This window comes from Onychomys torridus, chromosome X, assembly GCF_903995425.1.
Source record: "Onychomys torridus chromosome X, mOncTor1.1, whole genome shotgun sequence".
NCBI classification, from domain to species: Eukaryota; Metazoa; Chordata; class Mammalia; order Rodentia; family Cricetidae; genus Onychomys; species Onychomys torridus.
The window spans coordinates 122,723,016-122,750,122 of record NC_050466.1 but is presented as its reverse complement, the minus strand read 5'-3'; the positions used below and the strand labels follow the sequence as shown (position 1 = coordinate 122,750,122).

Here is a 27,107-nt window from a genome sequence, read left to right as displayed (position 1 = left end):
CAGATTCCCAAGGGCTGGCATTACAGGCATGTACAACCATGCCTGAACATGGTACATTTTTGTTTGGTTTGGTTTGAGACAAGAGTTCACTCAGCAACCCAGGCTGGCCTTGAATTTATAATCCTTCTCCCTCAGCTTCTCATTAACCTCAATGCTTTTGTTAACGGTGATTACCTTCTGCTTTGGACACTCTTCTCATGACTTCTGTTTCTGTGAGGTGACACTATGTTCTGCTTCCGTGATCTCTGGCCATCTTTGCATTGGTCTTTCTCTTTTTTGAGATTTTATTTTTATTTATGTTTATATGTCTGCCTATTAGCATGCACTCATTCGTGCAGGAGCCCGAGGAAGGCAGAAGAGGTGAACAGATCCCCTGGAGCTGAAATTACAGTTGGTTGTGGGCTGCCTGATGTGGGTGCTGGGAAATGAAGTCAGGTCCTCTGGAAGGGCAGCAAGTGCCCTTAACCACTGAAGCATCTCCCCAGCCCTGTCCATATTGCTCTTTAGCTGGCTTTTCCTGTGTAGCTTTTTCCTTCATCTACAATCCTTGGTTCTTCCCCATGGTGGGTCAGCTTTTACCTCTGGGTTGGGATTCTTGAGTCATTGTTTCATTTTATTTCTCCTGGAACTCTTTCCTTTCTCAAAACACAGATAATGCTATAAGTCAAATACTTTTTTTTTTTCTTTTTGAGACAAGGTCTCATCCTGTAGCCTAGGTTGGCCTGTATTATGTAGCCCATACTAGTCTCACACTGTAGCAATCCTCTGGCCTCTGCCTCTAGAGTGCCACTACACCCAGCTTGATTTATGAAATAGTTTTTGAATATCCAGTTCCAATGCATGTCACAGTAAGGCATTGGGAGTGTCACTGAGAGAACAAGTTAATGACTAATGATGCTTCTATTAAATTCATGAAATACCATGGGAAGGAAAAAGGAACAGTTGATACACAATGAGGAGCAATGGCTCTTTTCTCCAGGAAGAGAGGAGCCACAGATTAAATGTTCTCCAGCCATTATTAGGAAGGGACACTGGTGATGTCTGTACTTCCAGATAATGGAAACTTCTCAGTCACAACAGAATGGTCAGAAAAGGGTAGAATGGGGCAGGTGAGCCAGCTATACCTTCTAGCTTCACCCTGTCATCTTCAGCAGAAAGACACACAGAGGTTTGGATGGTGACAGTTGCGGCCATCATTACTGGGAGGTCGCAAGATTCACCAGGTTTGCCTCAGGGCATTCATGAACACCATGGACATTTCCACTGCTGTGGCTTCATTTCAGGATCTCATTGACTTCTCCATACTTCTTAAGCTATGTGATGATGCTGAGATATGGGGGTGTGGAGGCCCTCAGCTGGGAGTTCCTTGTATCTCTGGTCCCAAGCTGCTTCATCTGTGGGCATGTTTTGTCATACAAATCGTGGCATCTCATAATCTGGAAGATAACGTAAGGACCTCCAGTAGACCCCTAACTGTTCTTTCTCCCTCCAGTGTCTTCCCACTTCACTTCCTTAGTGCTACTTAAGGGAGTTTGGTTTTTTGAGACAGGGTTTCTCTGAGTAGCTTTGCGCCTTTCCTGGAACTCACTCTGTAGCCCAGGCTGGCCTCAAACTCACAGAGATCTGCCTGCCTCTGCCTCCCGAGTGCTGGGATCAAAGGTGTGCGCTACCATTGCCCAGTGTTAAGGGATCTTTCTAATGTACAACTCTTAGTATAACTTAGCACTGTCGATAGTGATGAAATCCAACTACCTTACAGCAGCATATAAGACCCTTCAGGATTTGGACCTATCCTACATCTTCAACCACACGTGTCTTACTTAGCTTGGTTTATTTTAGGTCCTCCTCTCCTATTACCACGCCTCACCTTATATTCAAACAATGGCATATAATTTAGTTTCCCAAGCTAGTTCATTCCTTCCATACTTTAACCTGTGCTGATTCCTCTAGCTAAAATACTCCTGTGTTCTGTCCTGCCCACCCAGCAAGCTGTGACACACTGATGAGCTACCTCCTGAAAAGCAAGATCAACTGACAGCTACAGCCACTCATTCTAGAATAGCACAACTGGATCCTTGCCTCTCTGGAGCTTACAATGTCACTGGCAATAAATCACACTCCAAATAATCTTAGAAACAAATATGGCCACAAGGTGTGATAAGTACTATGAAGGGAAATTACAGACTTACCAGAACGTAGACTGTCCCTGGAGCAGTGTGTGGGTGGACATGAACATGTGCATATGTAATATTTGGTTTCAGAAGCTAGAAGAAACTTCTTTGAAGAAATGGCATTGGCTGACAAATTGAATATAGGACTATTTGCCCAATGCCCAGGCTGATTGATGGATGGACAGATTGATGGGCTGGCTGGTTGAAGAACAGCCTGACTCACTTGAGCCCTGTCTGACAAGCTGGCTGCAGGGCAGCCAGAATGCCAGACAGTCTCACATTTGGATTGTTTAGCTACCTGGCTGGCTGCTTGGCTGGCTACGGACAGAATTACTGACTGGAGTCCGACTGACTGACTGGCTTAATTGATTTCACTTCAGCTTCCCCTTACCCTGATGTGGTCCAGTGTCATCAATCAAACAGCAAGAAGGCAAGATCCCATGCTCTGAGAAGGCCGAGCACATCACAGGGTGGTTCAGGACAGCACAGCCCACTGTATTAGTAGCCTTTCCAGGTAGCCAACTGGGCCCCAGCATGGGCTAAGCATAGCTTGTAAAAGGAACACAGATGAGCTTTTTTGCCAACAGGGGTACACATCAAATTAAGGGAAGGTGAGCAGAGGTTGGGTAGGTTTCTTATAAAAGTTCCAAAACAACCATTTACCTTAAATAGGATTTTAATGATCATGATGCTTCATGTAACATTTGCCCATACAGAAAACACTAAAGCAATTAAGCCCAAGCAGGAGAACAGGAAACGTGCTGGGCCACAGAGATCCCATGGGATATTCCTTTGATGGCTTCCTTTTTGACCTGATGTGCTTTTGTAGTAATGGAGTAGGGTAATGGCCCAGGGGTGTCTGTTTCAGTCTGTTGTCTCTTGGAGAACGATATGTGAACACTACCTCATGTTCTCTCTACTATGAACAAGTAAGCTGAGTGAAAACTGTAACTAAATACACTTGGGCCATCTTCAAGTGGAAATGAGATAAGGAGAATGGAGTTTAAGGCATGAGCCAGGCAGGAGAAGCTACTGCAGGGATTAATTTGACATGCTCCAGCTGTATCTCCTTCCTGGGATGCCCTGGTATAGAGCTGGCTCATTCCAGCATCTCCGACAAGAGAAAAAGTATAGGAAGCATCCTGAAGAGGCAAGGGTACCCAGATGGGGGTCCTTGAATCCCAGGGACCAGTCTATTTGAGTTCTGGCCTCCACAACACTGGGAAAGGCTAATTGGGCATAGCCAGACAATTTTGGGATGAGGCAGAATATTGCTTTAAAGCAATGATTTTCAGGCCAGCTGTAAAGCCCTAGTTATCCCTGCACCCACCTCTAGAAATGCTGCTTTAAATGATCTGGGAGGCACTGCAGGAGTAGCTGCTGTAGTAGCAGTAGTAGCCAGTGATTTTAAATCTTTCCACATGAGAAGGGCATGCTTGAGACCCCATCATTTGGGAGGGTAGAGGAGGTAGGACCAGAAGTTCAAAGTCATCCTTTGAGGCCTGTTTGGATTATATGAGAACCTATTTCAGAAACAAAAATGAAATCTTTGGGCATGATTCTTATGGTTAGTCATCGTGGTAGTTGGAATGTAACTGGCCCCCAGAAGCTCTTAGGGGAGTGGCACTATTAGGAGGTGTGGCTTTGTTGGGAGCGGGTACGCCCTTGGTGGAGGAAGCCTGTCATTGTAGGGGTGGGCTTTGAGCTTTTTCTATGCTCAGGATACTGACTTCCTGTTGCTTGAAAGCTAAGATGTAGCCAGCATCACATCTGCCTGCATGCCACCATGCTCCCTGCCATGATGATAATGGACAGAACCTCTGAAACTATAAGTAAGCCACCCCAATTAAATGTTTTCTTTATAAGAGTCACCATGGTCCTGCTGTCTTCAGAGCAATGAAAAACATAACTAAGACAGTTATGGCTGAGAAAGCAGACCCTCTCAGAATATTCTCAGGCCAGGGTGGGCTATCTAGAAGAAAATAGGCTAGGTTTGATTTCTAACTTCTGTGTCCTTTGCTAAGGAAATTCAAGCAGCTGAAATGGAAGGTTCCATGTATAGTAGTGTACTCATCTTACAACCAGATTCTCTCCTGTTGGTTTATCTTACATTTATTTATTCTTTTTGAATATGTCTCTTACTATGTGTTAGGACATGAGTGTGGAAGTCAGAGGACAGCTTATAGGAGTTGGTTCTCTTCTTCCACTGTGTAGATCTGGGGACTAAACTCAGGTCCCCAGGACTTGGTAGAAGGCTTCTTTACCCTATGAACTGTCTCACTTGTCCTCCCCAATTCTTTTTGAAGTAGGTCCTCCCTATATAACCGAAGCTGGCCTTAAACTTCCGATCCACCTGCATTAGCCTCCTAAGTGCTGGGATTCTAGGCAGTCATCATCATGCACAATTGCAACCAGTTTTTTTAAACTCTAATCAGTGCATTTGTTGATTCCTGTGGTATCTATACTCCAACCAAGCTATTAGTATGATGTTGTCATTCATTTTTCATGTTCATGTGGAAAAAGATTAAATATTGCTGTGGCCATTTCATAGAGCATGGTTTTAGTAACCCACACAGCAGACATAACTGAAGCTTTTTGGTAACAAAAGCTGGCTGCAAATGGCATGCTTATGAATCAAATAATATCTTTATTGTAGCATATGAGAGTTGGGGATGTAGCTCAGTTAGTAGAGTGCATTCACAGCTTGCCTACCATTTACAAAACCTTGGGTGTGGTTGTTGTGAAATACCATTTTAACTGTGTGTAAAGGTGTGTTTTCTGCTGCCTTTGTTGACAATGCAAAGATGTGTTTCATTCTTTTTTTTTTTTTTGGAGCTGAGGATCGAACCCAGGGCCTTGCGCTTCCTAGGCAAGCACTTTACCACTGAGCTAAGTCCCCAACCCCGATGTGTTGCATTCTTTTGTGTTGCATTTGTTTAACTCTGTAAAGCTATGCTACTTTGCTTGTCTAAAACACCTGATTGGTCAAATAAAGAGCTGAACAGCCAATAGCTAGGCAGGATAGAGAAGTAGACAGGGATGGCATGCAGAGAGGATAAATAGGAGGAGAAATCTAGAGAAGAGAAAAATGAGGAGCAAGAAAAGGAGAAGGAGAAGGAGAAGAGGATGCCAGGGGCCAGTCACCCAGCCATACAGCCAGCCACCAAGAAAGAAAGAAAGAAAGATATATAGACTAAAGAAAGGTAAAAAACCCAGAGGCAAAACATAGTTAAAGAGAAATGGGATAATTCAAGTTAGAAAAGCTGGCTAGAAACAAGCCAAGCTAAGGCCAGGCATTCATAAGTAAGAATAAATCTCCATGTATTTATTTGGGAGCTGGATGGCAGGCCTCCAAAGAGTAAAAAACAAAAACAAAAACTATATGTGGTGGCACATAAATTGTGCATGATGAGACATACCTTTAATCACAGTGCTTGGGAGATAGAGGCAGGAAAATCATGAGTTCATGGTCATCTTATTATCTTAGCTATATAGAAAATTTAAAGCCAGCTTGAGATGAGACCCTGTCTCAAAAGTAAAATAAAGGAAGGAAAGGAAGGAAAAAGAAAAATGTAATATATGAGTACTTGTTATTTGAAAAACCTCATGGCATTAATCCCTTATTGTCATTATAACACATGACTCCAAATTTAGTAGTTCAAATAATACACACTTATTCCTTTATAGTCTTGGAGGTCAGAGTTCTGATACAAGTTTTACTGGGCTAAAAATCAAGTACAAGACTGTCACTTTTCATGGTTTAGAGTTGAATCTATTTCCTCGCCTTCCCTGATCCTGGAAGTCACCACACTCTTTGGTCCTTGGCTTCTTCCCTAATGAAGGCTAGCAAGGGTGAGCTGAATCCTCTCATCACATCTCTCTAACTTCATCTCCAGATTCTCTGTTCCACATAGACTGACTCCATTGACTGCATTAGTCCCACTTGAATAATTCATGCTAATCTTCCTATTCTAAGGTCAGTTGATTAGCAATCTTAATTGCATCTGCACTTTTTATTCCTCTCTGTCATAGCATATTCACAGGTTCTGAGGATTATGGAATACACATATTTAAGAGGGGATTATTCTACCTATTGTAATAGTAAATCCTATTACAGCTTATAACAATTATGACACCGAGTGGATAATTCTCCCAAACTTTTCTTTTCTTTTCTTTCTTTCTTTCTTTCTTTCTTTCTTTCTTTCTTTCTTTCTTTCTGTCTGTCTGTCTGTCTTCCTTCCTTCCTTCCTTCCTTTTCTTTTTTCTTTTTTCTTTTTGGTTTTTCGAGACAGGCTTTCTCTGTGCAGCTTTGTGCCTTTCCTGGATCTCCCTCTGTAGCCCAGGCTGGCCTCAAACTCACAGAGATCTGCCTGGCTCTGCCTCCCGAGTGCTGGGATTAAAGGCGTGTGCCACCACCACCCGGCTTTTTTTTTTTTTTTTTTTTGTTCCGAAGTTTTCTTTTGCATTTTGTCAATTGCTCTTAATAGGGTATACCTGAACCATTTATCACTTTTTTACAATTCTGAGCACTCATATCATCTCCCTGACTATTGGTCACAGCTTACTCCTAAACTGCACCCTTTTAAAGCCTAATCTACATACCAAATGCAATGTGTTTATCCCCAAAGGTAGTGTCTGTCATCTCACCACCTACTTGTGATCTGCTAGAGTTCTTTACACCTATCACTGTTCTTTAGTGGACATTGGATATGTGCAGTAGGCAATAGGGGTAAGAATAAGAAAACACATGTATTGTATGTAACACAGGAGGGGTCACCCTTGCGCATCTTCATACATCATGTGTTTCACATCTGCTCCTTGGTTTCATAGTTGTCTTGCTTCCACCCTTCTTTCATGCTGCTCCAAACAGCTTTCATTCTGGTACCCCTCTGCACAAGGACCTACAGTGCATTCCTACTAATCAACCACATTGAATCTAAATTTCTCCAACTGGCCTGGGAGGCTTTGAACCAACTTGTTCTGCCTGCCCCTCATCTCCAATCTTCTCTCCTTATTTTCCTCTCCCGCCAAGCGACTCTGCTCATGGACCTGCACATATGGCTTACTTATTTCCGTGCTTGCTCCTTGCCTTTGAACACATCCCACTCCTCTCTGCTAATTCATGCCTATCACTTCGAGATCCAGCTCCAAACACCCTCTCGAGGAAGCTAGTTCTGGTTAACTCCTTCTCGTTCTTTTCATTCCACATTCTATACCACATTTATCTATGACATTTACTTCATACTGCTTTTTTAGAAAGAGAAGTATTTTAGTTTTGTATTTGTGTGTGTGTGTGTGTGTGTGTGTGTGTGTGTGTGTGTGTGTGTGTGTATTCCCCGAGAGGGTGAACCTCATTTGATTCCAGAGTTATATAGGTGTTCTGGTGCGGTGTCAAGGTAGGTCATGTATGCTTGTGATTCCAGCCACCCTGATGAGAATGTAGTTTCTCTGAAATGTTCATTCATGCTCACCACTGTGGGTGGATCACTTTCAGAAATAAGTGGGGTGCTCCTCACTCAGGAGACAAATACTGACCCCAGCTCAGCTTCTTTCCTCCTAGACTTCTGGTCATATAGGTAGGTCTTCAAGCTATGCTCACTCTAATTTGTTGTATTACAAAATCATTTGGAGAAAATAAAAAATTAAATAAATATTGATGCCCAGGCAGTACTTCTAATCAACTAAAGCATCAATTTTAGCCAGGTAGTGGTGCACATCTTTAATCCCATCACTTGGGAGGTAAGAAGTAAGCAGCTATGCATGAATTCAAGGCCAGTCTGGTCTAGAGTGAGTTCCAGGACAACCAGGGCTACACAGAGAAACCCTGTCTCCAAGAAGGGGAGGACATCGTTTTTCAGAGTAGGGCCCAGGTGTCTTTATTTTTTTAAAACCTCTCATGGAATTTCTATTGTACTACTGATGTGAAAACTCATTCATGAACTATTGAAGGCTGAAAAAAAATCTGAAAGCCGTTTCTGTGTTTCAAAACCCTTCTAGATCTCTGTGAGCCGCACTTCCCCTGCATGTCTTGTCTTTCCTCCCCTTTCCTTACTAGCTCATTTGAACAACGTCTGAAGAGAGGAACAACCAAATGGTTGGGAAAGTGGTCACAGCCCAATTAAACATCAGCACCAGGCAAGTTCCCAAGCCAATGGGAATCCTGTGTATCACAGGCAGAAAAATTACCATATTAAAGCTTCCTGGGTTTTACAAACACAAAAATAAATAATGGGTTCTTTTTGAAACAGCAAAACACTCCACCGCTTCATCTGTTAACTACATGTCCTCGTGGGAAAGCCTTTAAGAAGGGAAAGCTGTACCTCCCTCGGAGAACCTCTGCCAGCTGGCAGGAAGGCCTGCCCCCTGCCCACACTGGTCACTGTATTCCAACAGGAGAACTGTGGAGGGGGTGGCTGACCATTGCTGCCAGACTTCTGCAATAGCTGCTTGCCAGTCTGAAGGTGTTGATCTGTGGAGAAGGTTCTGAGGTTCTAGCTGGACTCTGGGAGATGAGATGGGATGTTGGCTCTGACTGTTTCTACACTCTCCAGAACCACTGGGTCCATGTACAGACATACCTCTTACATAGCTCAGAGTGGGTGCTCCCCAACCAACACACATGTGGGATGGGCAGAGATAGGTTGAGACATACATTTCTTTAATCTCTGAGGCAGACAGGCAGGGCTGAAGTTGGCCAGATTCTCTCTCCAAGCCTGTTCCATTTATCTTGACATTCCATGTGAATGTGATTTTTTTTTTTTTTTTTTTTTTTTTTTTTTTTTTTTTTTTTTTTTTTTACATTTTACAGTGCTAGTGATGGAATCTAGGGTCTTTCCTATGCTAGTCAAATGCTCTATTACTGAGCTTCCTCACCAGCCATAAGCACTTTTTGGTGGGGCTGGGAAGATGGCTGAGTTAGCAAAGTGCAAGCATGAGGACCTGAGTACCACCCCTGAGCATCCATGTAAACAAACAGGGTGTGGTAGCAATGCACCTACAACGCAAGTGCTGAGAAGAAGATGACAAGAGGATCTCTGGGCCTTGCTGGCTAGCCAGTCCAGCCAAATAGGCCTTGGTCCTGTCTAAAAAAGTAAGATACAGAGCAACTGAGGAAGACACCTCTGGACTCCACTTGCATGAGCACATACACCTGTACACACTGAACACTTACAAATGGTTTGAGACAAAGACTCCCTCCCTATTTAGCCAAAGCATGTTGTGAAATTTAATTTTCCTCTTGGCCTACCAAGTGGCTGTGAATACAGACAGGTATGCAACACCATACCCAGCTATATGAATTTTATATTCTTCCTTTTTTTTGACATTCAAGACAGGAGCTAGCCATGTAGCCTAGGCTAGACTTGTAATCACCTTATAGGCAGTAATGCTCCTGCCTCAGCTTTCTGGGATTACAAACCACCATGATATCCATAAATTCAAATTTCTGTTTGTGCTATGACAAGAAGAATTGTGAAATGATGGTTTGGGTAGCTCCCAGTGCTCCAGCTCTCTGTGGAGAACTGACTCAGATTGACCCAACACTTTCTAGCCTTACATAGTGCTGTGTGGTAGTTTGAATGAGAATGGTCGCTGTAGGTGCAGATGTTTGAATACTTGGACATCTCTCATTGATAGTGTGGTTTGGGAAGGATTAGAAGGTATGGCCTTCTTGGAGGAGGTGTGTCACTAGGGGTGGATTTTGACGTTTCAAAAACCCACACCATTCCCAGTTAGCTTTCTCTGCCTTGTATTTGTGACTCAAGATGTGAGTGCTCAGCTCCTGGGCCAGTGCTATGCTTACTGCCTGTCTGTTGCCCTGCTCCATGCCATGATGGTCATGGACTCTAACCTTCTGCAACGGTAAGTGACAAGTAAATGCGTTCTTTTATGTTTTCTTGGTCATGCTATCTTAATGAGAGCAATGGAACAGTAACTAAGGCATGCTGATAACCATCTTAGGTGGTCTAAGACCTAGAAGATGGAGGAGGGAAAGATGAAGACAGAGTTCTGTGGAGAAGCCACTTCAGAATCTCCTAGCCTCCCTTTACATGCTCCAACTCTCTTTTCTTGTCCCTCAGGGCTGTTCCTGGAAAGAAGCAGCACCCCAAAGCAGGGCTCACCTTGGCATCCATGATGCTGGTCTCCACTCTGGCCACTCCTTGGTTCTCCCGGAACAGCTGGATCTTGCTGATCTTGCTGAACTCGGACAGCACAGTGGTGAGGTTGGTTTTGAGGTCAATAACATGGCTGATGCCGTGACGGGGTCCCACCAGGAGAGTGGTGGCTGACTGCTTCTCGTCCTAGTGCCCAAGTGTGCCAGGCAGACAACATTCACAGACAGAGTGGAGAGAAGGTCCAGGGAGAAGAGGCAGTGAGGAAGAGAAAATATGTATTATGTTGGTTCTGCTGGGGTGTGTGAGGAGTGGGGGAAGGGAGGAGAAATACCCGAGGCTCAATGCCAGCCTTAAAAAGGCAACCTTGATGGGAAAATAGTCTGGAACCTCCCTGGTATAGGATCCTAGATCCTCAGCCTAAATCACACCTTAGCTACAATAGTAAGTTAAGTGAGCAGCATCAGGGCTGGCTCTAACAAAATCCCAAGGTAGGTTAAGTATGTTCTTTCTGGTGCTCTTGGAGAACTTTCCCTCATTGAGCCCCGAGGTACTTTTCACAATTGCTTGAAAGCCATCCAAAGCTCTTACTCGGTGCTTTTGCCTGACTAGGCAGCATTATGTCTGGCTTTTACCCACCCTCCACCAACTCGCACTTCTCACCCAGTGCCAAAGCCAAAGTGAAAAAATAACTTTGCCTAAGGCATTCATGGTTGTTTAGGTGCTTAATGAAGGGCTCCCTAGATTCACCCTTTATTAGGTACTCCAGCAGCCTTGACTCAGAGCAATGACCAATAGGCATTTGAGCAATGTCAGGATGGTGGAAGAGAGATTTGAGGGTATGTGTGGGTGAAGGGAGGGGCCAGGGGGCTTTCAGTCTTCTACAAATCCAAGTGTACAAATGGCTGCTTCTAGGTCTGACAGACTGGATTCCCTTAAATGGGGCTGACAAACTCCTTGAAGCTATCATCAAAGCTGAGCCTTCTGCTGGCCCACTCCTTGCTATTAACATCACCCCGGGAACCTCTCAAGTCTGCCTACAGGCACTTTGATAAGCCGATTGTCTCCAGTGTGCCATGCTAGCATGACAGTGTGTTCCATAGAGCATGACAAGCACCTGGAGCCAATCAGTAAGATGATGTGAATTTCTTTTTACCGAAGTCAACTAGACTGGAATGGTCTTAGAGATGGTGCCAGCTGAGCCCTGTCCCAGAGCATCACTGTGCAGTACAGGTTCTTGGCAGGCAGGGGGCAGTATGGAGACTCAGGAAACCTGGGCTAGGGGACTATGGGAGTATGTATATGTAAAGGCAAACAAATAGAGTAGGGGTTGGCAAACTATGGCCCATGGTCCAAATATGGCCCATCACCTGTTTCATATGCCTCAATGGTTAAAAATAAAAATTTAAAACATTTTTAAAAGGTTGGAAAGAAGTCAAAAGAACCATATTTTTGTCACATGAAATTCAAATTTCTGTTCTCTAAATAGTTATTGGCACAGCGTAACCCCCATTTGTTAATAAATTGTAGTTGTTGCTAAGACAGCAGGACTGACTGGCTGCTACAGAGATCCATTTGATCCACCAACAAAAGGCAAGCATATTTTCTATCTGGCTCTTTACAGACAAGGGTTGTTAAGCCCTGGAACAGAGGAAGGGGGCACAGAAGGGCTGATAAGAGGCATTGAAAGCAGATGTAGTTGGACCTCATTTTCTATAGGGAATTGGTTACAGGTGCTTAGTTCCTATATAAAATGGCATATCATTTGCACATCATTTGCACATATATTCTTGTGTACTTTTGAGAAAGGGTCTTATATATGCAAGGATGGCCTCAATCTTGAACTCATGATCCTTGTTCTTCAGCCTCTAGAGTGCTGGGGTTACAAGCATGCAATATCACATCTGACCCTACTGTGAATACTTACAATACCTAACACAGTGCAAATATTGTGTACATAGTTGTTATACTGTTATGTCTAGATAATAATGACAAGACAAATGTCTATACATGCTCAGCACCAATACATTTTTTTCTTGGACTATTTTTGATCTGCAGTTGGTTGGATCCATAGATGCAGTGGATGCTTTGAATATGAGAGCTAACTGATTTTGTCCCTTCAACGAAGGGCTGGTTCCCTCCCCCTGGCCCCACACTTTGCCCCTCCCCCATAGTCCCACTGACCAGGCCTACGGTGTTGAATAAAACACCAGTGAAGGTCGGAAGTTCATTCAGAATTCGAAGGTACTGGAGCTTTGCTTGAATTGCGGAGCCCTGTGGAAACAACCCACCTTGAAATAAGAATCCAGAGGAGCACAGAAAAACAAGCCCACATCCTCTAACACCTCTTATGGCAGGTGCTAGTCATCAGCCTACTCTGTGGAAATGAGAAGAGCCTGGGTAAAGCCGGAAGGAAGTTCCAGTTTGGATGGCTCTCACTTTCAGTGGTCTACCTACCTTCCTAAGCACTCCTGAGACCTCTTGATCCTAGCACCTAAAGTATCAGTTGAATCTGTTTGTTCTTGCATTAATTCAAGCACTTTGCCCCAACTCTGAAATGACCCAATTGATGCATCTCTCCTAAGGTCCTTCAGAACCTTAGTCTCATTGACACTGCCACATGCAATCATGGGGTCCCACTTGGTGCCTTCATACTGAGCACTCCCAAGTCCCAAGCCAACTGTTCTTCATCTGGGCTTCCAGGTCTCTGTCAGCATGTCTGGGGCAACTGAGTTAGAAACCTGTGAGGGACACAGGACTCTCCCTTCATACTCTGATCTGGGGACTATCAGTACTCTCATCTCAGGGCTATCAGTCACCAAATCATATCTATTTTACGCCCCCATTTCATCTTGAATTGATCTACCTATTTCTTTTGCCCTCTATCACTGCTTTGACATTCCTTTCTACGTCAAGGCTTTGGGTACTCAGCTTCTTTCTCTCAGTTCCCTCCACCTAGTGTTACCGGGAACATCCTAAAACATAGTAAATCAAATCACATCAGTTTCCTGCTTCAGCTCTTCCATGGCTCCCTGCTGCCTATAGGATTGTGTGTAACCCCTTTCTACGGCACAGAAAACTCTCCAAGAACTGGCTCGTGCCAACCTCCCTAGTCCCCCTCCTGTCTCTACCTCCACCAACTTCGTGTCTCTTAAATTCTGTAGCTTTGCATAGGCTGAACCATTTATTTATTTTCCCGGCTACCATGACTCCCATGGCTGGCTTCTGTAGAGTTGGATCTCCTGGAGGAGAAAAGTCTTCCTCTTAGTACTGCTTCTAGCAATTAATCTAGACAAGCTCCTCTCTGTCTATCTTTCAAGTCTCAGACCTGGCACTAAATATACCAGTTCTTCCTCTCCTAGCCTGGGCTTGGCATCCGTCTCTCCTGAACACTTGCAGAATACCAGTGCCTGCCGCTTTGTGGTGGGAATTATGGTTTTATTTCCCTACTTGACTATGCCTGACTTGAGGGCTAAAGCCAGGCTTTATTCATAGAAAAAAAATCTTTGCTGTGGAGATAGATGGTGGTGAGCACTGGTGCTCTCAGCCAAGAAAAAAAAAATCTGATTAAACATGCACAGTAAGGTGGGAATAGCTTAGCTCTCTGGGGAAATTTGCATCTTAAAAGGGAAGCTAGTTGGTAATTCAAGAAATCTGGAATGGGTGGTATATATGGGGGTGATTGTGTCTCCTGTCTACATCTGCATGCTGATTCTAGTATTTGTCACCATCCTCCAGCCTCTTGGGCAGGAAGCACAGGCAGATGGCGTCTTAGCAGCCTAAGAAGGCCCAGCAGGGCCAGGGGAGGTGGGAAAGAAGCCTTTCAGAGGCAAAGACTGGTGTCTCCTGGAATTCAGAAGACAGCCAAGCAGTGGCCCCAGCTCTGTGTCAGGCTTTCATCACCTAAGATTCCCCATTTTAGGACTGATAGATTAGGAAGCTAGTGAGGGACAGAGCAGTCACTCTTATGAAAAATACGTCCCTCTCTCAGGGGCCAATGCCTTTCACAGGACAGGTGCTCCATCAGTACTAATTGGTGAAAGACCCCAAGAATGACCTTCCTTATTGCTCCTTTATTTTTAAGGACACAGTGGCTTGCAGTGATGTGTTGCTAAGCCTATTTGGGCAAAGTTTGAACTTGAAGCAAACTCCTTTCTGTAACTGCCTCCCAGATGTGTACCCTAGTCAAAAAGAATGATGGAATGTGTACCCAAGAAAGAGTGGCAGAGTGTGCACCTGAGTCAGAAAGAGTGGTAGAAATCCCCAGAGTACCACCCAGGACCATTCTGAGGCCTCCAGTGTTTAAACATGACGCCCAATGGTTTCCTCTGGGTACCTTGGTGCTGCTAGAAGGATGCATTTGGTGGGCCTTCAGTTGTTGAGAGAGAGATTTCCGAAGGTTCTTCTCTTTGATGCCCTGCAGGAGGGAGGGGGGAAGAAAGGGTTCCAGGCCCCATTCCTTCCTAAAAACAGAAGAAAAGCAAGAGATTAGTAGAGAGGCAAAATGGGATCAAGGGAGGGAGAGGTGGCAAGAAAGAATCCAAGTAACTCTGAGAAGCAGAGATGGAGAAACAGAGACTAGGATAGAGAAAGAAGGATAAGGACAGGCAAACTGTGGCCATGAATACCCAGTAGAAACTATAGCTCTAAAGCATGGTAGGCTAGGTATGAGGAATTCAAATTCTTACCCCTATGGAATGGCTATGACCTTGAAAGTAGAGCGCAGCTCAACAATTGAACCTTCTTATAGATAGCTATTTGCCCCTCCAGAAGGGCCCTTTCACAACTCACTCCACATTCTTGAGTGTGATCTTCTGACTAGGCCGAGTGGCTGAGACAGTGATATAGATGTGGAGGGCAGCAAGGTCCAAAAGCATCTCTGGCTTGGGGTCCATTCCAAAGCGTTCTCGGATAACATCATTACGACTCTGTGAGAGAGGGCAGACCAAATCCATCAGTTAAAGGAGACACCGCTTCCCTCTCTGCTCCCTAGCTTTCCCCCTGGGTCCCAGAAAAGAACCATGCCACCAGCAAGACATGATAGAGCAAGTGAAAGAGAGGGCTACTTCTCTTGAGGAAGAGCCAACAGGGGAGCCTCAGGTCACAGAGACATTACGTACTTGGTTTAGCAAATATTAGACACTTTTCTCAGAGGCAGGTCACATAACAGCAAGACACAATGGGTAGAAAAGTCTGGGTTGCTGTGCAAATAAGACCTGGCTCGTTCCCTTTCTTTCCCCTGTTCTAAGAGACATCTTGCTCTTCAGGGTTCCTGTACTCAACCACTAGCCATACCAGGCTCTTGTAATAGTCCAGATGAGAACAAGGAGAGAAAGACACTGGGAGAGGCTCTCTGTGGGGCTCTGGTCCAGAAGCCCATGATGAGGGGTAGTTTGCAGGGATGGAGCAGACATTCTGTTCCTTGAGATCCAAAGGACAAAAACATTGACGTGTCAATATTCCTTATGCTGTCTTAGAAGGAACACCTTGTAGGTGATAGTCAAGTGTATGATAGATAACCTTCCAAACTCTAAGGGTCAGCACCCCAGCTACCAATGACTCCACCTTCATTTGGACAATTGTCCTTTGGTTGAGGTTGTAATGCAGTGGGCCTTTGGACTAGGGAGCCACAGTGCTATCGCTACAGCAAAGGAAAAGAACAGAAAAAGGATACTTCAGCCAAGTGTGGTGGCTCATGACTGTAAAGAAATCCAGCACTTTGGAGACTGAGGCATGAGAATTGGAAGGCCAGCTTGGGCTACACAGTGAGTTCTAGGCTGGCCTGGTCTATAAATCAAGACTATATCAAAAGGGGAGTGAGTGAGAAGAAAATAAATACTTATTGTTTATCTATACAGAAAGTCCAGTAGACTCTACAAAAACCCACTAAAATTATTTGCTGGGTACAGCAAAGTTACAAGACATAAAATCACTCTAAAAATATATTTCTATATGCTACCAACAAACAATTGGAAATTGAATTACAAATCTAAATCATTGTTGGGTATCACGGCTCATGTCTATAAACCCAGGACTTGGGAGGCTGAGGTAGGAAGATGGCTCCATAGTTCAGTACTAGCCTGGGCTACACAGTTCCAGACTAGCCTGCATTACAGAATTGGACTATGTCGCAAAAACAACAGCAGCAGCAGCAACAAAAATAAAAATCATTTATTATGGCAACAAAGTAAGAAATAATTGAGGATAAATCTATCAAAATATGTGGAAAAAATCATTATACCAAAAACTTATAAAACACTGCTGAGGAAAATTAAAGACCTCAATCAATATAGAAATATTTTGTTCATGGACTGGAAGACTCAGTATTGTTAACATATCAATTCTTCCTTAATCAATCTACAGATTCTGCACAATTCTAATCCAAAGCACAGTAGGATTTTTAAGAGTGATTCTATAGTTCCCAAGAAAAATGCAGAAGGCCTAGAATAAACGACAATTTTTCAAAAGAAGAACAAAGTTGGGGACAAATACTATTTGATTTTAAGACTTATTAGAAAGCCCTAGTTATCAATATAGTGTGTAGTTGGCATAGTGATAGACAGGTAGATGAGTAGAATGGAATAGAGGTTCAGAAATAGATCTACAGATACACAGACAATTGCTTTCCCACTAGATCTAGATGTTTTATTACTTACACAGACTGCTTTTTAATAAAAGTATGAAGGCAATTCAGTGAGGAAAGGATAGGCTTTTCAATGAGTGGAGCCTCAACTGTGTATCTATATCTATATGTGATCACACACACACACACACACACACACACACACACACACACACACACGCATTAGATATGATATCAGAAAAGCTATCTTTAAAAGAAAAGATTAACAAACTGGACTTCATCAAAATTCAAACATCTGCTCTGTGAAAGACACTGTTTAGAGACCAAAAAGGCCAGACACGGACTGGGAGGAAATAATTGCAAATAACATATCCAACAAATGACTGTTTCCAGAATACACAAAGAACTCTCCAAACTTGATAATAAGAAAACAAATAACCCAATAAAAAGGCAGGGAAATGATTTGGACAGACATTTCATCACAGAAGATGCACAACAGTGAACACATTAAAAATTATCTAACACCATTAGTTACTAGGAAAATGCAAATGGAAAACTTGAAGAGATAGTGCTATACAATATTAGAGTGAAAAAAAAGACTGACTATACCAAGAGTTGACAAGACTGGAGAAGCTAGACTTGTAATACATAATGGATAGGAATGTTAGATGGTACAACCACTTTGGAAAATAGCATTAGAATTTCTTTTAGAAAACTAATCAAACCATGATTTTATTAGCTATTTACCCAATAGCAAAGCAAGCACACATCTATGCAAAGACTTGGGCATGAATACTCATAGAAGCTTCACTTGTAATTACACAAATCTGGAAATACCTCAAATGTCCATCAATATGTGTAACAAATTCTGATACCATGATGAATACTACTCAACAAGAAAAATGGCTGAGTGGTGGTGACGCACACGCCTTTTAGCCCAGCACTGGAGAGACAGAGGCAGGAGGATCTCTGTGAGTTCAAGGCCAGCCTGGTCTACAAAGTGAGTTTCAGGACAGCCAGGGCTACACAGAGAAACCCTGTCTTGAAAAATCAAACTACCCCCCCCCCAAAAAAAAAAACTGAGGAAAATAAGCCAGTTCAAAATAAGTATACATCTTGTATGGTTTAATTTACATAAACTCTTGGAAATGAAAACAAATCTATAGTGACAGAAAGTCAGTCAGAGGTTGCCTAGGGGATGAGTTACACAGGAGCCTGAGGAATGAATGTCAATGATATTGGATATGTTCAATATTTTGATTGTGGTGATAGCTGTGGGTGACACTTTGTCATAGTGTTCACTTTGAACATGTGCAATTTATTATGTGCCAATTAGACCTTGGTTAAAAAACTGAATTTTTTAAAAGGGGAAAATCCAGACGAAGTCCATATTATTATAAAGTGGAGAAATTTTCTGGGCACGATCTTGTCATCAAATTCCAAAGTATGAGAACCAAGGCAATCCCTGGAAGTTTGAGTGAAGAAATTCAGGACAAACAAAATGAGAACTAAACTAAACCACACAACCCATTGTGCCCCTAGAGGTTTGGCAAAGGAACTTGAGGCTGAGAAATGTTCTTAACATTTTAGGTTGTCAGAAAGGGCAAAAAGGACAACTGCAGTGGCTGTCATTGCAGTCCCAAGTGACAGCTTTGGAGACAGATAAGTTTGTTTGTTGTTTCCTCATCAAGTGCTGCATATGTCCTGTGGGCACCTAAAGCCCAACATGGCCTAAAATGAACTTATCCTGTCTCCAAGCTCATGGCACTGCCTTTATTTGCTAATGTGAGAACTGCTACCGTCTCTACCAACACTCCGCAAATCAAAGCCTTTACATCTCCCTGGAATCCTACTCCAAATACCCCATTGTTCACAGCCCTGATTGTGGACATCACTTTTCCTCTGGATAATGACCAGGTGATTCCTTTTCGCACTCTTACCCACTCCTCAGAAGGATTTCTTTACCTTGACTGCTCACTAGAATAAGTTGAGATGCTTATTCGAATAAATTGAGATAATTAAATAATGCCAATGTTTGGGCTCCACTCCCAGATTTGGGGTGGGACAGAATATATTTTTTCCTAGGTAATTCATTTTTTTTCTTTTGGTGGTTTTTTTGAGACAGGGTTTCTCCGTGTAGTTTTGGTGCCTGTCCTGGATCTTGCTCTGTAGACCAGGCTGGCCCTGAACTCACAGAGATCCACCTGGCTCTGCCTCCTGAGTGCTGGGATTAAAGGCATGTGCCACCATCTCCGGCAGTAATTCATTTAAAATAATTATTTTATGTGTATGTGGGTTTGTCTGCATAATTGTCTGTATATCATATATGTGCCTAGGCTTTGGATCCCCTAGAACTGGTGTTACAGATGGTTGTGAACTTATGTGAGTACTAGGAATTGAACCTAGGTTTTCTTGAAGAACAGCCAGTGCTCTTAAACACTGAGCCATCTTTCCAGCCTCCTCCCAGATAATCCCAATGTTCAGGTAGGGTTAAGGAACCATTGTTCTGAAGTGGTTCCACTGTCTCAAGAGCTTTGGGCATGGGGAGGGGGTATTAAACTCTCATGGAGAACTGGACACAGTGATGCCTGCCTGTAAACCCAGCACCTGGAAGATGGTGGCAGGAGAATCAGAGGCTCAAGGTTATCCTTAAGCTCTATAGTTCATTTGGGGTCAGCCTGGGACACGCAAGACCCTGTTTTGTTTTGTTTTGCTTTCATCTCATGGAGTCTGTTAAAACAGATCATTGGGATAAGGCCCAAGAATTTACATCTTTAACAAATTTCCAGTTGATGAGGCTGTTGGTTCAGGGCCCACATTCTGAGAAGCACTGCCCAGCTTCCAGAATAAAGTCTGCTCTCCGTGGCCTACCAAGCATTCACTCCCTGGTTCCCAGCTCTCCAATTTCATTTTCTATTGCTTCCTACATTACATCCTGTACTGAAGGTGCAATAAATCACTTCTGTTTTTTTCTCATCAGTGTGCCTTTGCAAATGCAAGGGTTCTTGCTTGGGCTACAACCCTCTTTTCCATCTTTCTAAGTACAAACATCCACTCATTCTTTATAGATAAGAGTATACAAATATCTTTCCCTCTGTGAAGCCTTCATTGTCCTTCTCTCCTGTAGGGCTGGCAGACTGCTTCCTAGGTGTCATATTGACATTGAACCCTGCTGTGGTTATAGTGATGAATATAGGAACTCTGGTGAGTAAAGTGTATCCTTTCTGCCCCTCTGATTGTCAGGATCCAGCATAGGACTTGACCCAGGATATGGGCTCAATAAATATTTCTGGATGGAGTGAGGTCAGTACCATCTCCTTACTGAACCTAGGTATTGGGGGTTGAGAGTTCATGGAACCCAAAAGAGCTTGTTAAACCTTGGGATTCTGTGAAAGCACCAGAGTTCCTGGGACTGCTTGCTTCTGAAAACTGATGGAATCTGAGTTGGACAAGTAGACAGCACCTTGACAGTCAAATTCAAGTCACCAGACTGGCCGACTTGACAATGCACTACAACAGAGCAAACTGAAGGTTGAACTTACATAGCAACTTCATTGTGATGGCAGAACAGCCTGACTGCTTGTTTGTGGTCTATCTTTGTGTCCCCAAGCCAGACTCTACCTGGATGTACAGGTACTCGAAAGCAGCAGGATCCCGACGCAGCAGCTCCACAGGGTCTTTGGGAAAGAAGCTGATTCGGAAGAGACATTTCATTCCATGATAGTGTGTCCGCTGTACCACCTGAAACCCGAAGAGGAGAGGGTGGAGAAGAAACCATAGAGTCAATGACTGGGAGGGGACAGGCAGCTTGGTGGCTTCTTAAAGTAGGTGTAGGGATGAGCTAGGCTGTTGTTTCCCACTTTTGTTTCATACCTGGCAAATTCTTATTGAGTATTCCTCTCTCATCCCAGGTTTTACTTTCCCTGGTTTCAGTTACCCACAGACCACCTCAGTCCAAAATAGAAAATTCAAGAAATAAACAATGCATAACTTTTACTATAATATAGTTTTATAATTACCCTATTTTTATATTATTAATTTATCAATGAAGCTTTTTTCTTTTGAGACAGAACTCACTTTGTAGACCTGGTTGGCCTGGAATTTGCTATGTAGATAGGCTGGCCTTGAACTCATAGAGATTCCCCCCTCCTCTGTTTCCTGAGTGCTAGGATTAAAGACGTGTGCCACCATGCCTGGCCGTGACTAGTATTTTTTAATCACTATTTTAGGACATGGTCTTTATCAAGAATGAGGTCTATGCAGTAGCTCATTCATGATCCTAGTACTTGGGAGGCTGAGGCAGGAAGGTCATCCCAAGTTTGAGGGTAGTCTGGGATACATAGCAAGACCTCGTTGTTTCACTGCCCCTACAAAGAACTGAGTCTAAGTGCTAAGACAGGAGTGAGGGGGACAGGGGTCCTGAGAATGTGTCAGCTTCTTCTTGCAGACAGACTTAGAATCTAACAGACTAACTGATGCTTAGAGAGTTCAAATCGAAGACTGAAAACCTCACTTAGAGATACAGATGAAACAGGCTGGCAATATAATGGTAATTGTTGAAGCTGGAGATGGACACTAGGGTTTATCATATGATATTTTATATATTGTGTATGTTTGAAAAATTTTCATAATAAAGAAGTTAGAAATCCCATTTGGAACAAGAAGCCAATTTGACTCAGAAGACTATTTGTTGGCTAGGGTAGGAGGTGCCTCAGCTCTCTAAACAGATACCCCCTTTCCTTTCTTACCTGGATTGTGTTTGAGATGAAACTTGAATCTCTCTTTCATAAAATATTTTCTTTTCTATGTGTTATCTGATTTGTTTGTTTTGAGACAGGGTCTCACGTATCTAAGGCTAGCCTTGCACTCAAATTTGATGTTTAGTCAAGGATGACATTGAATTTCTGATCCTCCTGCCTCTACCTCCAAGGGTTGGGATTACAGCTGCATAGCACCACACCCAGTTTAAACAGCACCAGGGATCAGAAGGGTCTGGTATATGCAGGACAAATATCCTACCAATGAGCTTCATCCCCAGCCTATTTCTTTGCTTTGTAGCCCAAGCTACTGGAGTACTCTATGCAGCCCAGGCTGACCTCAAACTCCAGATCCTCCTGCCTCAGCTTCTCATATACTAGATTCCAAGTATGTTATCTTGATGGGCTGCTTTATGAGTTTTGTTTGGCTTCCATATACTTTCTAAAAGCTATTTTTTTCTAACTGTCCTTCTTTAGCTCTTTCCCACCTCCCAGGGAATGCCGATTGGCCCTGCTCACTTCTCTAATGTTTCCTGGTGGTTCAATATGGGTGAAATCCAATATAGCAATCTTAGATTTCAGTGGTCTTTTCCCATATGGTGTGGCTAGGAGGATGAGATAGTTTGTCCTCCTCTACTTTGGAAGATGATGGGATGATGAACTACCTATTCTTGACCCTACACAGTTCATTCCCAACTACTACTTGATTCTAGTTCTGACCTTTCTGTATCACAGTCCTCATCAAAGAGGCCAAATTTCTTCTTAGGGAGCATAAAGGTCTAGCAGGCAGTGTTTCCAGGAAACAGAAGAGTTGCCAAATGCCTTTGTTAGGTCACAAAAGGCATTGTCAAAGGTTCTCTAGAGATGGATAGTGAGCCCCTCAGGTAAGGCTGGGCTGTGGCTCAGAGGAATAGTGACATATAAGTCCTTTGATTCCACTCACAGCAGTATACACACACACATACATACACACACAACATACATAAACACATAGGCACATACATACACACTTATACATACACATATATATGCATACATACACATACACTTGCATTCACACATACATACATATACATATATACATACACAATAAATATACACATACATACACACATACACACATATACATACAGAATACATATGCACATACATACAGACATACACATGCATATACACACTCTACCTCAGGTTAGAATTGTGACTTCAGGGAGCTGCTTGACTACATCATGATGAATTTTCTATTTAAGCAGTGTTTTGGGTGCTCTTCTCTAGCACTGGTTATACACAGTGACAAAGCCAGGATAAAGGGTGACTTACATAAGCCAGGGGCTGCTTGTCTTGGAGAATCAGGAACTTGTGATTCTGTTCTGGCCCAATATACTCAAGGACAAGAGCAAAATGCTCAATGTACCTCAGGGAGAGACGGTCCTGTAAGGTCACCATCACATCCTGTAGAGGAAAAAGATCCTTGAGAGGAGGCATCTTTTCTTTGAGTTACTCAAAGTAATGAATACATGAGAAAATATTGGAAATCAAGCACAATAGTCCTGTGGAAAAGGCTTTGTGGTGGCCCAGATACTGAGTTCTGGGACCAGTAAAGGGCCTCATGAGTGTTGCCCAGTGGCCTGGGCCCTGGGGGAACACCAAAGGTTTAGGAGGTGAATGTGTATGTCCCTGAATTTCCTCTGGTCAAACATCCATGGTGAATGGATGTTTCCCTCCTCCTTCTGTCGCTTCCTCCCTCCCTCTTCCTTCTCTCTCTCTCTCTCTCTCTCTCTCTCTCTCTCTCTCTCTCTCTCTCTCTCCCTCTATTAGATAAATCATTTCCTGAATGCTTATGGAGTTCAGGCACTGTGCTGGTTCTCCGCTCACCTCTCTTAAGTCAGAATGTCCATTTGGGTTTGTCTGTCAACTCTTAGGGATGAGCAAAAGCCAAAGCTACATTTCTGTGATTAAGAAGTATACTATTTCCGGATTCATAATCTAAATCAAATGACTTGAGCTACTGGCAAAATGTTCATTTTTGGCTATAGCTAGCTTTTATAGACGATCAATTTAGCAACTTGAAAAAATATGTCCACAAAGAGGAACAATGCCACGTGTCTGGAGTACAGTCATAGATCTGACTACTTTTGGGCTCCGTCTGCTCTGCTGCCCTACTTTTAATACTAGGGCGTCTGACAGCATATTGGTGGGGGCTGCCCAAATGACAGTTTTGAGGCATCTGCCATCTATTTGCTGTGGCTTCAGCATACACACTGCAGTGTATACATTTACAAAGTCAGCATGTCTCAATCCCCAAAGGCTGGAGGGGAGCAGGCTTGGGAGTCCAGAGCTCCCTGACAGACAGGGCTGCCAAAGTATCCCCTCTATGTGAGAAGCTCAGTCATTTGAACAGAGGACTGCAAAGTGCTGGGTACTTGAGAGGATTTCTTTGTGCTATTTATGTAGTCACAGAGGCTTGAGTGTTACTAGAACCCTGGCATAGATAGATCTGGTTTTCTTTGCAGTTAAGTTACATTGACATTGTGGACAGCCAAGCCAGTGATTGTCAACTGGTGTTAAATGTGTAACTGCCACCATGCCAGACTGTCACTTTATCCAGGTACCTCTTTGCCACAAGTGCCTTGGAAGCCTGTCAAAAATCTAATGAACAGCCGTGCACCTTTCCTAAAATGCAGAGTGAGACTGAGTGTCAAAGGTTAGCACTGCCTGGATGCCACAATGGTAGTGGCAATGTGAGTAGGGAGTGCTCTGAGCCTCTAAGAGGAAGAGAGGTTGGTCAGTGCTCTAGGGTATTGAGAAATCCACAATGAGTATATTAACCCATGAAGAGACACCAAGGAAGATTCTGGCATTGGGGTGACCTAGTTCTGTCTCAACATCTTTCATAGCCCAAGACCGTCCATAACCAAGACCATAGCATAACTTCCTAGGAGTGCACTTGGGTCTTAGGCTCATTAGAGGTACCTAGCTTGGCCTAAGCTTTCCAAAGAAACTTTGGGTAGGACAATTTAATCATTCAGGGACTGTTCTGTCTCCTGGAGGATGCTTAGCATCTCTGACTTTGAGATGCTAAATGCCAGTAGCATGACATAACATGGGATGACCCCAAAACACTCTTAGACATTCCTTAAACCAATATGGAAATGATCTGTAAACTCCAGTGGAAAAACACTGGCAAGGCCATTCTGAACACTTGATTATTCCTCTGAATAAGTTTTCTAGCTGAGGGTAGTTCTTCCTCTCTCCTCTATTTCCTTCCCAAAGGGTAGCACAGGCTGGCCTTGAACTTGTAATTCTCTGGATTTAGCCTCCTGAGTACTAGATTTACAGGCTTATGTCACTGTACCTGATGGGATTCTTTATTTATAGGGTCATCTTGGCTCTTGCATGGGAACCACAGGGCAGTTGTGGGCCAGGTAGGTTTCTTGGGCAGGTGTCATAACTGCCCAGATTGCTGGGCAGCATTGGTTGCATAAGAACGTTCATTCCTGGGTTGGCATTCTCCTTCTGGCGCGAGTCCCGAAGAGTCAGGGATAGCTATTTCTGTCCCACTACAGAGTGAACCTCAGGGTAAACTGTATCACACTTCTACTCTGCAGGACTAAGGAATCACTAGGACTTTTGGACGCCTGGCTGAGCTGTTAAGAATCACAGTTCAGTAATTGCTCTTCCTGTGAAAAGAATAGCCAAAGGGCTGTGGCTGGACTTCTCAAATCTTGCTTCAGTGCCTAAGATTTGGTTGTTATTTAAAAAGCAAGACATGGTTAAGCTAAACTCCCAAGAGATGACATTTGTTTATTTCTGTGTGTAAACTTGCGTAGGTGTTATTGTATCAATATAAATCACTTTAGCTTTATAAATGGCTTAATGATCTTCACATTGCTTAGCTCCTAAGAGTCCTGAAGGACCCAGTGTAGCATGAACACAAAGTAGTTGACAAGCAGCTGTGCATTCGTGTGTGTGTGTGTGTGTGTGTGTCACACACACATTTTTCACAACAATTAGCACACAGCTGGGCATGCAGTTTTCTACTCCCAGCCTCATCGGAAGATTATACATTTTTGCAGCCTCACACTCCAGAGCACAGATCAAAGACAATTTTGTTCCAGCAGTGAAGCCACTGTGTGCAGTCTCAGAGGAACACAAACGAACAGCTGCCCCAGGTGAGGGGACTCCTTGTGTACCTTAACAGTGGTCCGGCCATCAAATGTGAATGACTTGATCTGCCCATTTTCTAGGAAAACCTTCAGGACATTGGGGATGAGGAGGAGAGCTTCCTTCTTCATCATTTTCTGTGGACACACAGGAAAGGGGGGAAGGTAGGAGGGTTTGTAGAAAGGAAGGGAAAGAAGGTGAGGGAGGTAGGGAGATGAAGGGATGTGAGAACAAAGAGACACAGGAAAGACAAGGTCAACAATAATGCTCCATGCAGATCAGAACAAAATCCCCAGGAAGATGTTGAGCCATATCCGAAGTCCACTTCTCCTTTTCTGTCATGGGGTATTTGCATTCTACTGCAGCTTGAAGCTCTGGAGCATTACACAGCACTGGACCAGGAGAGACCATTATACATAGCATGAACGGCTCATGAAGAGTCTTCCTTTGGACCACTTCACACACCCCAGTTTGTCTCCAGATACTTCTTTTCCCACCAGGCCCTTCACAAGCCCATTCTCTGGTGCTTGGGATGGTGCCTAGAGCTTTGCCCATTCTGGGCAAGCACTCCACTGCTGAGCCACTTTGCTGTCTCCTTAGGTCCCTTTTCTTTTTCTTTGACTTTTAGAGACAGGTTCTTACCATGTAGCCCCAGCTAGTCTATAAGTCATCAAGTAGACCAGGCTGGCCAGAAATCACAGAGCTCCACCTGCCTCTGTTTCCCAAGTGCTAGGCTTAAAGGTGTGCGCCACCATGCCTAGTTCTTTAGATCCTTTTTCACCTGGACCCGGTCTACCTCTCTGGATTCATGTCATACCATTGCTAGAAGCTTCTCTTCTTTCATGCCTCCATGTCTCTGACAATTCCTTATTCCAGGACTGGCTTACTCCCTTCAGGGCTCTGAGTGTCTCTCCCCCTGAGATACTAAGTGCACATATCTCAGAGGAACACAAACGAACACACACATCACTGGGATAACCAAAACCACTACCAAACATTCCCAAAAGCTCTTTGAAAGTAGGCTTCACTGGTCCTGATTCAGAACCACTGGCAGAGTCCATGCCTGAACACCCGAGGATTCCTTAGCAGAAGTTTTCTGGGCACAGGGTTTCATTTATACATGGTGAATGTGAATTTCTCAATTAACAGCTATTCCATTCAATGATGGTCATTCTCTTTGCCTTCCTCTTTCTCTCCCTGGCAAGCTCCTTTTCAACCTTCAAAATCAAGCTCAAATAAGTGTTTTGTAAATCTTTGGTCCAATATTATAAGATCTAATCTTCCCATGTTTTCCATGTTTTCCTATAGCAACTTACATACTCCT

The 27,107-nt window shown here is 43.5% G+C and overlaps 1 protein-coding gene across 3 annotated transcripts in view; it reads right to left on the bottom strand.

The window, feature by feature from the left end:
- Frmpd3 (FERM and PDZ domain containing 3) overlaps positions 1-27,107 on the bottom strand; it is a 156,662-nt gene that overhangs the window by 31,898 nt on the left and 97,657 nt on the right. For all 3 annotated transcript variants that reach the window (XM_036174266.1, XM_036174265.1, XM_036174264.1), the window contains 7 exons: positions 25,813-25,920; positions 22,940-23,071; positions 20,487-20,606; positions 15,074-15,210; positions 14,619-14,745; positions 12,467-12,556; positions 10,292-10,471 (listed from right to left, as the gene is read on the bottom strand). In XM_036174266.1, the coding sequence (XP_036030159.1) occupies positions 10,292-10,471; positions 12,467-12,556; positions 14,619-14,745; positions 15,074-15,210; positions 20,487-20,606; positions 22,940-23,071; positions 25,813-25,920 (894 nt within the window). The remainder of the gene's footprint in view (positions 1-10,291; positions 10,472-12,466; positions 12,557-14,618; positions 14,746-15,073; positions 15,211-20,486; positions 20,607-22,939; positions 23,072-25,812; positions 25,921-27,107) is intronic.